The sequence below is a fragment of the Papio anubis genome, chromosome 5 (genome assembly GCF_008728515.1).
Source record: "Papio anubis isolate 15944 chromosome 5, Panubis1.0, whole genome shotgun sequence".
Lineage (NCBI taxonomy): Eukaryota > Metazoa > Chordata > Mammalia > Primates > Cercopithecidae > Papio > Papio anubis.
The window spans coordinates 126952191-126964227 of record NC_044980.1 but is presented as its reverse complement, the minus strand read 5'-3'; the positions used below and the strand labels follow the sequence as shown (position 1 = coordinate 126964227).

General features: G+C 39.6%; 1 protein-coding gene across 1 annotated transcript in view; it reads left to right on the top strand.

Annotated features, from left to right (window-relative positions):
* The window catches only part of PPP2CA (protein phosphatase 2 catalytic subunit alpha), a 32848-nt gene extending 21506 nt beyond the window's left edge, over nt 1–11342 (top strand). The window contains exons 2-7 of the mRNA XM_003900101.4: nt 794–1003; nt 5292–5465; nt 6222–6311; nt 6800–6961; nt 8097–8215; nt 9766–11342. Of these exons, the coding sequence (XP_003900150.1) occupies nt 794–1003; nt 5292–5465; nt 6222–6311; nt 6800–6961; nt 8097–8215; nt 9766–9838 (828 nt within the window). The 3' untranslated portion in view covers nt 9839–11342. The remainder of the gene's footprint in view (nt 1–793; nt 1004–5291; nt 5466–6221; nt 6312–6799; nt 6962–8096; nt 8216–9765) is intronic.
* The last annotated feature ends 695 nt before the right edge of the window (nt 11343–12037 follow it).

The window sequence follows — 12037 nt, the reverse complement described above, 5'->3', positions numbered from 1 at the left end:
AGTTGCTAGCACGGGACTTGGTACATAGTAGTCACTCAGATGGCTGAGCAAATGATTTTCTCATAGGCATGGGCCATGGTGCCTGGCCAAAAACATGTTTTTAAAAAGTCAAACAGGGCTGAGGTGAGGTAGATTATGCATGTAATCCCAAGCCTTGGGAGGATGAGGCTGGAGGATCACTTGAACCCAGGAGTTCGAGAACACCTGTGCAACGTGGTGAGACCCCATCTCTACAGAGAAGTTTGTGAAAATTAGCCAGCCATGGTGGCGTGTCCCTGTGGTCCCCGCTACTGAGGTGGGAGGTGGGAAGATTCCCTGAGCCAAGAAGATCCAGGGTATAGTGAGCTGTGATCATACCACTGCACTCCAGCCTGGGTGACAAAATGAGACCCTGTCTCAAAAAAAAAAAAAAAAAAAAAAAAATTGAATCTTTGAGTGCTGTATTGTAGTTAGAACTCTAAAGGTAAGGAAGTAGGTACCTGAATGTCCTGTTCTATTTTCATTGATTTTATGTGGCTGCTAACAATTAGTATTTAATTAGATGGCAATTTGATAGGTTTTTTAAAAACTCCTGGTATTGATGATAGGAATGCACATTTTTTTCCTAGGTAACAGGGTGAGATACCTAATGGATTATAATCATATCTCGCTTATTTTAATGGGATCATAAATGCCTGCAATTTTATCTTAGACTGAGTCTGCCCCTTAAGTTACATTAAGTGTAAGTAAACAAATCTTTGTTAATATTGTTTAATGCCACATGTATTGCCTTATTTTTGTCTCCCATCTGTAGGCTAAAGAAATCCTGACAAAAGAATCCAACGTGCAAGAGGTTCGATGTCCAGTCACTGTCTGTGGAGATGTGCATGGGCAATTTCATGATCTCATGGAACTGTTTAGAATTGGTGGCAAATCACCAGATACAAATTATTTGTTTATGGGAGATTATGTTGACAGAGGATATTATTCAGTTGAAACAGTTACACTGCTTGTAGCTCTTAAGGTAATTTCAGTTTTATGTTGGGGGTTGTTGAAATGGGTAAGACAGTCCTCTTGAATATTTTTTTCCCAATTATTTTCTCTATCTGAATGTTAAATAAAACAAAATTCCACATTTGGGAATGCATATGTTCAGGTTTCAGACTTACAAATCATAGGCGTCTGCATTCTGAGTAAGGGGATGGTACAGAATCAAAACAAAAGGAAAAAAATGAATGCGTCAGTCAAATTGTTTGAAAAAATAGGCTGGGTGTGATGGCTCACGCCTGTAATCCCAGCACTTTGGGACACTGAGGCAGGCAGATCACCTGAGGTCAGGAGTTCGAGACCAGCCTGGAGAACATAGTGAAGCCCCATCTCTACTAAAAGTACAGAAAACTAGCCGGGGGTGGTGGCGGGTGCCTGTAATCCCAGCTACTCTGGAGGCTGAGGCAGGAGAATTGCTTGAACCCAGGAGGCGGAGGTTGCAGTGAGCTGAGATTGTGCCACTGCACGCCAGCTTGGACAACAGAGCGAGACTGTGTCTCAAAAAAAAAAAAAGAAAAAAATGTTAGACGGCTGGTCAAATAGATATTTTAGTTCAGTAAGTTGCGGTATGGAGAGATAATATAATTAGGTTTGTGTTTTTAGATACTTTTGAAGTATTATAAATGTATAAACATACCAAATGTCAAAATGTTTACATCAGCTGGTCACGGTGACTCGTGGCTGTAATCCCAGCACTTTGGGAGGACAGGACAAGGTGGGCGTATTGCTTGAGTCCAAGAGTTTGAGACCAGCCTGGGTGACATAGTGAGACCTTGTCTACAAAAAAATAGTAATAATAGTTAACCAAGTGTGGTGGCACAGGCCTGTAGTCCCAGCTACTCAGGAGGCTGAGGTGGGGAGAGTTGCTTGAGCCCAGGAGGTCGTGGCTGCAATGAGACTTGATCTTGCCACCCCACACTGTAGCTTGGGTGACGGTGAGACCCTGTCTCAAAAAAAAAAAAAAAAAAAAAACTAAGGAAGAATCTTGTTCAAGTAAAAAAGATTTTTTCTGAGGAAGAAATTCAAGAAAACATTTGCTGTAAATATTTAACAGTGAATATGTACATTATAGTTTATCTCAGTTGAATAGTTTCCAGCCATTAACCATGACAGTAATAATCTAGAATAGGCTGGGTGCAGTGGTTCATGCCTGTTATCTCAACACTTTGGGAGGCTGGGGAAGGCGGAGAGGATCACTTGAGTCCAGGAGTTCAAGAATAGCCTGGTCAACATAGACCCCATCTCTACAAAAAGTTAAAAAAAAAAAAAAAAAAAAAAAAAAAAGCCAGGTACAGTGGTGTACGCTTGTAGTCGCAGCTACTCAGGAAGCTGAGGTGGGAGGATCACTCGAACCTGGGAGGTCAAGGCTACAGTGAGCCATGGTGCACCGCTGCACTCCAGCCGTGTGACAGAGCAAGACCCCTGTGTCTTCAAAAAACAAAACTCTATAACAATAGAAATGATAACTGAAAAAAGCAAGTTCCAAAATTACATGCATTACATGCCAGTTGTAGCTTTGCAAAATGTACCAATGATGATCTGAACATGAAGCAAAACATGGTAAATAGCTGTTAGGGTGGCAGGCTTCCGCCTTTCCCTTTAAATAAATTGTTTGACTTTATCTTTACCTAAAAATCTTGGGGAGATTTTAAAAAAAAATTTTCCTAGGCAACAGACTGATTTTTATTAAATAATATTCAAAATGATAAAATGACTGTCACAGACTTTCCTAATATTAGAGAAGCAGTGAGATGTGGTTTTAGCTTGAGCTGAATTTTCGTGATTAATATCTGAACTGTGTAAAATGCTACAAAATATTTTTGGAGGTTGTTATTTTCTGCAGCTGTAAAATGAAGGAGTTGGACTAGATGGTGGAAGGTTTCTGCGGTGACTCCAAATACTATGAAAAGAGCTAACCTGTGCTAAAAATAAAAACCCAGGATGAATCCAGTGCTCAAAGAGGAATGAGTGTGCTACCTTTTTGTTTGTTTGTTTGTTTTTTGTTTTTTGTTTTTTTTTGAGACGGAGTCTCGCTCTGTGGCCCAGGCTGGAGTGCAGTGGCCGGATCTCAGCTCACTGCAAGCTCCGCCTCCTGGGTTTACGCCATTCTCCTGCCTCAGCCTCCCGAGTAGCTGGGACTACAGGTGCCCGCCACCTCGCCCGGCTAGTTTTTTGTATTTTTTTTAGTAGAGACGGGGTTTCACCGTGTTAGCCAGGATGGTCTCGATCTCCTGACCTTGTGATCCGCCCGTCTCAGCCTCCCAAAGTGCTGGGATTACAGGCTTGAGCCACCGCGCCCGGCCAAGTGTGCTACCTTTAAGAGTTCATGCAAGCAGCCTGGGCAACCTAGTGAGACACCATCTCTTCAGAAAACAATTTTAGCCAGACATGTTGCCATGTGCTGTAGTCCTAGCCACTCTGGAGGCTGAGGTGGGAGGATTGCTTGAGCCTAGGAATTTGAGGCTGTGGTGAGCTACACCAGTGCAGTTGAACCTGGGTGACAGAATGAGACCCTATCTGGGGGGGGGGAAATTACTCATGGAGGTGTAATGGGCTGAATTGTAGCCCCCAAAATTCATTTGTCTAAGTCCTAACCCACAGCACCTCAGAATGTGACTGTATTTGGACAGGTAATTAAGGTAAAGTGGTGGGGTCACATGGTTGGACACTAATCCAGTGTAAGTGGTATCCTTATTAGAGATTAGGACACAAATGGGGAGAAGATAAGACAGATGGAGAAGATGAGCATCCATAAATCAAGGAGAGAGGCCTTCAGAAGAAACCAGCTCTGCTGACACCGTGATCTTGGACTTCTGCCTCTGAAACTGTGAGGAAGTAAATTTCTGTTGTTTAAGCTGCCTGTTCTTTGATGCTTTGTTGCGGCAGCCTTAGCAAAAGAATACCGGGAGAGAGGATGTTTCTTTCAGTAAATGGTGCTGAAGCAAATGGATCAGAATGTATCGTAGATCTAAATGTAAGAGCTAAAGCTACAAAACTTCTGGAATAAAAAACCAGAAAATCTTTGTCAGGTTAAGTACAGATTCTTAGATATAACAAAAGCACAATCCATAAAAAATTGAAAAATTGGACTTTATCAAAATTAAGATTGTTTCTTCAAAAGATGACACGAGAAAAGAAGTACTTGTATTCAGATATTAGAAAACAAAAGCAAACAACAACAAAAAAACAACTTTTATAGCTCAATAACGAGACAGATAATTGTTAAATGGAGAAAATATTTGAATAGATACTTTACCCAAGAAGATGATACATGAGTGGTCAGTGAGCACATGAAAAGCTGCTTGATATCAATTGTAATCAGGGAAATGCAAATTAAAGTAGCTGACATACTACTTCACACCTATTAGAATGGTTGTAATCAGTAAGGTTGATAATACCAAGTGTTGGTTAATACCGGAGATTAAACTCTTCATGCATTGCTGGTGGGGATATAACATGGTCTAGCTACTTTGAAAAACAACTTGACGGTTTCTCAAAAAGTTAAACATTACCACATGATCCAACAATTACATTCCTAGGAATCTTCCCAAGAGAAATGAAAGCATATGTCCACAGAAAAGCTTCCACGCATATGATTATGGCAACATTATTCATAGTAGCCAAAAACCTCAATAACATAATTACCAGTTCATCTTACCTGTGAATAGAGAAACAAAAAATGGTATAGGCATACAGTGAAGGACTGTGCAACTGTGAAAAGGAACAAACCACTGATCTATGCCATTACATGGGTGAGCCTCAGAAATATTCTAGGTGATATTAGCCAAAAGACTACATTTTGTATTCCATTTATATGACATTTCTAGAAAAGACAAACTTAAGACAGAAAGTAAATCAGTGGTTGCCAGGAGCTAGAGTGGGAGTGGAGAGTGACTGCATTAGGGATCTTTTTGGGATAATGGAAAGGTTCTAAAACTGGATTGTGGTGATTATTGCATAACTATAAATTTGTGAAAAATTATTGAACTGTAAAGTAGTTTATGTGGTTTTGTATGCCATTGATTATGTTTGGTATAAAGTTGGTGGTAGAGGGAGTTTGATTTTAGTTGAGATGATGTGGGCAAACATCCCATGAGCATTTAAACACTGTGTAGAGCTGTGGTTTTGGTTCAGTATGATATGAGGATGTGTGCTGTTTTTTCAACAAAATTGTAACTCTGCATTTTTTTCTATAGAAAGTTTCTTGAATTTTCATTGGTTTTTGAAAGAGCTAGTTGTTTATGTTTTGCATTTTGTTGTTTTAGGTTCGTTACCGTGAACGCATCACCATTCTTCGAGGGAATCATGAGAGCAGACAGATCACACAAGTTTATGGTTTCTATGATGAGTGTTTAAGAAAATATGGAAATGCAAATGTATGGAAATATTTTACAGATCTTTTTGACTATCTTCCTCTCACTGCCTTGGTGGATGGGCAGGTATGTGGATCTAAAACTCATTGCTGATTATTTCAGAGAATCAACTTCCTTTAATGTTCAGGTGCTCCTGACTCTTTCCACTGTTACACCCCTTTAGGGATATTTTTTAGTAGATATTGATAGCATTCATTCAAATTTTAAAAAATTAATTTGATAAATGTGTCCAGCTTTTTAAAGTGCATTATTCTTTATCAGGCACTGAACTATATGATGGGATCACAGGGGTGGATGATGTAGCCCATTTATTCTCTCAGACTGTTTTTGGACAAGTCTGGGAGATGTAAGGAACTAATTATTGTGCACACAAAAGAACTTACAATAAAATTTTATGAGCATGGAGATACTAGTTTCTGGCAGGGGGCAGGAGTGATATCCAAAAAGTTTTCTCAAAGGAGCTGTTTGAGGTGGAGTCTGGGTGTGACAGTGATGTTCTATTAGGAAGAATGGGAGTGTACTCAATAGTTTAGAGTGGGCTGGAGCAAAGCTGAATCCTGCAAAGTCAGGCCTCATTCAGGCAGAGCACAGAAACACCAGAGGGGCCAAGTGATGGGGGCGTCCAGCTCATTTTTAAAAAATTTTTATAGAGACACAGGGTGTTGCTGTGTTGCTCAGGCTGGTCTCAAACTCCTGGCCTCAAACAGTCCTCCTGCCTCAGCTTCCCCAAGTGCTGGGGTTACAGGCATGAGCCACTGTGCCCAGCCAAGAATGTTTACAAATTTTTTAGGTGAGGTTAACCTTTTAAACCACTCTTTTCAGATCTTCTGTCTACATGGTGGTCTCTCGCCATCTATAGATACACTGGATCATATCAGAGCACTTGATCGCCTACAAGAAGTTCCCCATGAGGTATGACTTTTATTTGATAAAATCTTTCCAGAAAACTTATTAAAGAGTGGAGAGGTTTAATTATAAGTTCATTAGATGTATTCTCTCTTACAATTCTCAAAAACAACTTGAGGTGTGAACACTCTTGTCTGCCCTATTGTTCAGAAGAAGCTGACATTAAGAAACCTGCCAAGATCACAACAGCTGTAGAGCTGGGCTTATTAGGACCTAGGTTGTCTGTCTTAGACTCTGAAATTTGCATAATATAGGCAGATTAATTAAAGCATGTTGCTGCTGGGTCCCATGGATGTCAGCTGTGTCTCATAAAGTCTACTGGAAAATACATCTTACTTGATGCAGATGTTTGACTTCAACTGCACAATCTATTAGCGTTGTCCACAAACATCACTCGAAGAGGGTGACTTAGGGTGCTGCTTCTGATGGATTACTCAAATAATGTGTTAACCATGTTTGTAAAAGGCATTTTATAACTTGAAGTTATTTTTTAGGGTCCAATGTGTGACTTGCTGTGGTCAGATCCAGATGACCGTGGTGGTTGGGGAATATCTCCTCGAGGAGCTGGTTACACCTTTGGGCAAGATATTTCAGAGACATTTAATCATGCCAATGGCCTCACGTTGGTGTCAAGAGCTCACCAGCTAGTGATGGAGGTATGCTTCTATTCTTTGAAATATGACTTGTTTTTTAGTAAACTTAAGGAAGGAAGATATTAGGGAGTTTTAAATTAATGACATTTGTGAGAAATTCCATCTATTCCTTCTGATAAGTTTACCATTATAGCCTGAGCCTTTTCAGTAGATGCACACTACTAGAATTAAAAGCTCAAGTTGTTGATTACAATGAATCCATTAACATGTTTCCAGAGAAATCTGAATGACTAGGAAGTACTTGGGATTTAAGAGTGGGAAAGTAAGATGTAGGGAGTTGGGGTGTGTATATAATATTTTATGATCCCAGTGTCATTTCATATATTTAACATGTATGTATGTAGGAGAGACTGGAAAGAAATACACCAAAATGTTCTAAGTAGTCCTTCGGATGGTAGGATTACAGGTAATTTGAAAGAAGAGAAGGGAAAGAGGCAAAGGTTCTTGACATGCACACTGATTAGCATGTTTTTAAAATAAGGTGCTAATTAGATTAATACTAGTACAACTCTGTGGTTATCAATAAAATCTGACTTTGCTAAAGATAAATAAATTTGTGAACAATACTAAACAAAAAGTAACAAAAGTAGCTCATGCATTCAGATGGATAGATTTTGAGGAAACAAAGCTGGAGATCCTAGAGGCATATCACATTTGTTCCTGGGCAGTGAACGACTTACAGGCCTTTACCTGTAACTGACGAAATTGGTAAGGTTTTGATCTCCAGGATTAGGTATCTACTTCTCTAGGGAATGGCCACTTAAATACTCATTCTTAAATCATGTTTTAAGACCACTGCAATAGAAGAGGCTAATGAGACACCATCATTTACAGCAAGGCAGATACATGAGAAGCAGTTCATTCTTCGGTGGTCGCCACTGTTTGTTAAAGGCTTTTTTTTTTTCTTTTTAGTACTAAAAGCAAATTTTGTAATTAGGGGGAAAACAAATACGTATGTATCTTACAGGTTGTATGAAGTACAGCAAATTATTAAGTCAACCAGAAAAAAAGTATTAACATTTCTTAAGCGCCTTTGGCAGGGGTGAGAATGAGTAGAGATTTTTTTCTCTCTTGAGTGAAGTAGCATTTAGTTGAATTGAGGGAGTAAAGTAAGATTTTTGCCTCCTTTTCCTTGTAGGGATATAACTGGTGCCATGACCGAAATGTAGTAACGATTTTCAGTGCTCCAAACTATTGTTATCGTTGTGGTAACCAAGCTGCAATCATGGAACTTGACGATACTCTAAAATACTCTTTGTAAGTATTTCTACTTGAACATTTTATTGCATTACTGAATATGTAGGTTTTTGGTTTGTTTATTTATTTTGAGAGAGAGGGTGTCACTATATTGCCCAGTCTTACCTCAAACTCCTAGGCTGAAGTGATCCTTTCACCTTGGCCTCCCAGAGTGTTGGCGTTACAAGTATAAGATACAGTGCCGGCCAGGCACGGTGGCTCAGGCCTGGAATCCCAGCACTTTGGGAGGCTGAGGCGGGCAGATCACGAGGTCAGGAGATTGAGACCATCCTGGCTAACATGGTGAAACCCCGTCTCTGCTAAAAATACAAAAAATTAGCCAGGCGTGGTGGCGGGTGCTTGTAGTCCCAGCTACTCAGGAGGCTGAGGCGGGAGAATGGTGTGAACTTGCAGTGAGCCGAGATCGCACAACTGCACTCCAGCCTGGGCGACAGAGTGAGAGTCTGTCTCAAAAAAAAAAGATACAGTGCCCAGCCTGAATATATAGTTAAATGTGAGGTTTAAGAGTTTAAGGGGGCCAGGCACGGTGGCTCACGCCTGTAATCCCAGCACTTTGGAAGACTCAGGTGGGTGGATCACCTGAGGTCAGGAATTCGAGATAAGCCTGACCAACATGGTGAAACCCCGTCTCTACTAAAAATACAAAAATTAGCCCAACGTGGTGGCGCATGCCTTTAATCCTAGCTACTTGGGAGGCTGAGGCAGGAGAATCTCTTGAACCTGGGAGGCAGAGGTTGCAGTGAGCCAAGATACCGCAACTGTACTCCATCCAGCCTGGGCAACAGAGCGAGACTTCATCTCAAAAAAGAGTTTATTAAGGGATTATACTATGTTAGATTCCAACTTTTATTTTTAAGTTTTTGAATGGACCTACATTGAAACACACCCACAGGAACTTATTATATATAGATCCTAGTATAAATTACTAGGTTTTTCACTTTTAAAACCATGTTTTGTGTTTTTTTGTTGTTTGTTTTTTCTTTTTCTTTTTTTTTTTTTTTTTCCCCGAGACGGAGTCTTGCTCTGTCCTCCAGGCTGGAGTGCAATGGCACGATCTCAGCTCACTGCAAGCTCCACCTCCTGAGTTCACGCCATTCTCCTGCCTCAGCTTCCCGAGTGGCTGGGACTACAGGCGCCCGCCACTGTGCCCGGCTAATTTTTTTGTATTTTTTTAGTAGAGATGGGGTTTCACCGTGTTAGCCAGGATGGTCTCGATCTCCTGACCTCATTATCCTCCCGCCTCATCTTCCCAAAGTGCTGGGATTATAGGCGTGAGCCACCAGGCCCCGCCAACCATGTTTTGTTTTGTTTGAAATTTCAGTCAAGGTAAAAACCATATTTTTATAAAAGCATAGTCTCTGTGGCTGAATTTGCCTTGACTCTTTCAAGGGGAGTACGGTTAACAGACCATTATCATTAGGGTTCTGTTACATTAAGACAAGCTGAGATTGGATAGGAAGTGTAAAGTTTGGAAGACTCATGTTCTTGATTTTGATTGTCAGTACATGGAGGTCTTGGAACATAAACCATGAATCTGTCTTGTTTTTCAGCTTGCAGTTTGACCCAGCACCTCGTAGAGGCGAGCCCCATGTTACTCGTCGCACCCCAGACTACTTCCTGTAATGAAATTTTAAACTTGTACAGTATTGCCATGAACCATATATCGACCTAATGGAAATGGGAAGAGCAACAGTAACTCCAAAGTGTCAGAAAATAGTTAACATTCAAAAAACTTGTTTTCACATGGACCAAAAGATGTGCCATATAAAAATACAAAGCCTCTTGTCATCAACAGCCGTGACCACTTTAGAATGAACCAGTTCATTGCATGCTGAAGCGACATTGTTGGTCAAGAAACCAGTTTCTGGCATAGCGCTATTTGTAGTTACTTTTGCTTTCTCTGAGAGACTGCAGATAATAAGATGTAAACATTAACACCTCGTGAATACAATTTAACTTCCATTTAGCTATAGCTTTACTCAGCATGACTGTAGATAAGGATAGCAGCAAACAATCATTGGAGCTTAATGAACATTTTTAAAAATAAGTACCAAGGCCTCCCTTCTACTTGTGAGTTTTGAAATCGTTCTTTTTATTTTCAGGGATACCGTTTAATTTAATTATATGATTTGTCTGCACTCAGTTTATTCCCTACTCAAATCTCAGCCCCATGTTGTTCTTTGTTACTGTCAGAACCTGGTGAGTTGTTTTGAACAGAACTGTTTTTTCCCCCTTCCTGTAAGACGATGTGACTGCACAAGAGCACTGCAGTGTTTTTCATAATAAACTTGTGAACTAAGAACTGAGAAGGTCAAATTTTAATTGTATCAATGGGCAAGACTGGTGCTGTTTATTAAAAAAGTTAAATCAATTGAGTAAATTTTAGAATTTGTAGACTTGTAGGTAAAATAAAAATCAAGGGCACTACATAACCTCTGGTAACTCCTTGACATTCTTCAGATTAACTTCAGGATTTATTTGTATTTCACATATTACAGTTTGTCACATTGTTGGTGTGCACTTTGTGGGTTCTTCCTGCATATTAACTTGTTTGTAAGAAAGGAAATCTGTGCTGCTTCAGTAAGACTTAATTGTAAAACCATATAACTTGAGATTTAAGTCTTTGGGTTTTGTTTTAATAAAACAGCATGTTTTCAGGTAGAGCTTAACAAACTAAATGATGTGTTTACTTAGTGCAGTTTCTGGTTATGAATATTATATTGCTATGTATATTATATGGACTCTTTAAAATGATTGACAGATTGGCAAATTCTTAAATCTTTGTACATTGTTGAGTCGTATGTTCTTAGAGTTAAATTTGTCTCCGATAAGAAAGTGTTAAAGCATTAGCCTGTGTCAAGTTCTTTGAGTGATACTAGTGAAACCAAATAGAAAACTATTGTTGGATCATGGTTTAGTCTTATGTACGTTCACCTGAAGACAAAAATGGTACTTAAAGTGGCAGTGTTCAACATTTGAGTTTTTCCACCCTTTTATCCTCCGAATAGGATTAGATGTTAAAAAACAGTTCTTCTGTGGGAACTAGTATTTGATATTTTAACCTACCAGAGTAAACAGGAACACTTAATCATACTTGTGAGTGTAGTAAATAAAAGTTTTCTTGCTTTGTGCTGTGTTGAATCTGGAACCAACAGGGAAGTTATAGCATATCCCCTTTCTAAAATGCTTGAGGAACACATACATACCGAATGTCTTTTCTGATCTAATTGATAGTATTTTTAGTGGCTTTTGGAGTTAATTTTCCAAAGCAAAAGGCCGTTAGGGTTTCTACATTTCATTCTTTTCTTTCACAAGAAATGCATTCTCTGTGTGTCTTTTTGTTGCTCTGTCACTCTATATGCCCTTTCTCTCCAACTGAACAAATAGCTTATCCATGTTTTAATACCCAAGTAATCTAGACACCAAGCAGCTTTTTTTGGGGTCCTGTGATATCAGAATTAACTAAGGAATATGTATATTGTAATTGACATGTGGTGTTATCTTCCAGGTACAAATGTGCTAAATTTTGTGGTTAGTGGAATGGGACTTGTGACAAGAATAGCTTGGTTTTAGAATAACTAGGGTTTAAAAGAATTGTTTAATTAGAGACTGACTGGGCTTTGGCCATCTAAACTAGAAAGTGTTAGTACCCTAACTTCTTTTGAAAATGGCTATGGTAAGGAAAATGTGTTAGTAAGTATAGTAATTTTCTTTAAAAATACATAATCATGGTTGGATGAGAATCACCAAGTTGGGTGTTAATTGATGTCTCAAGGCCGGGCGCGGTGGCTTACGCCTGTAATCCCAGCACTTTGGGAGGCC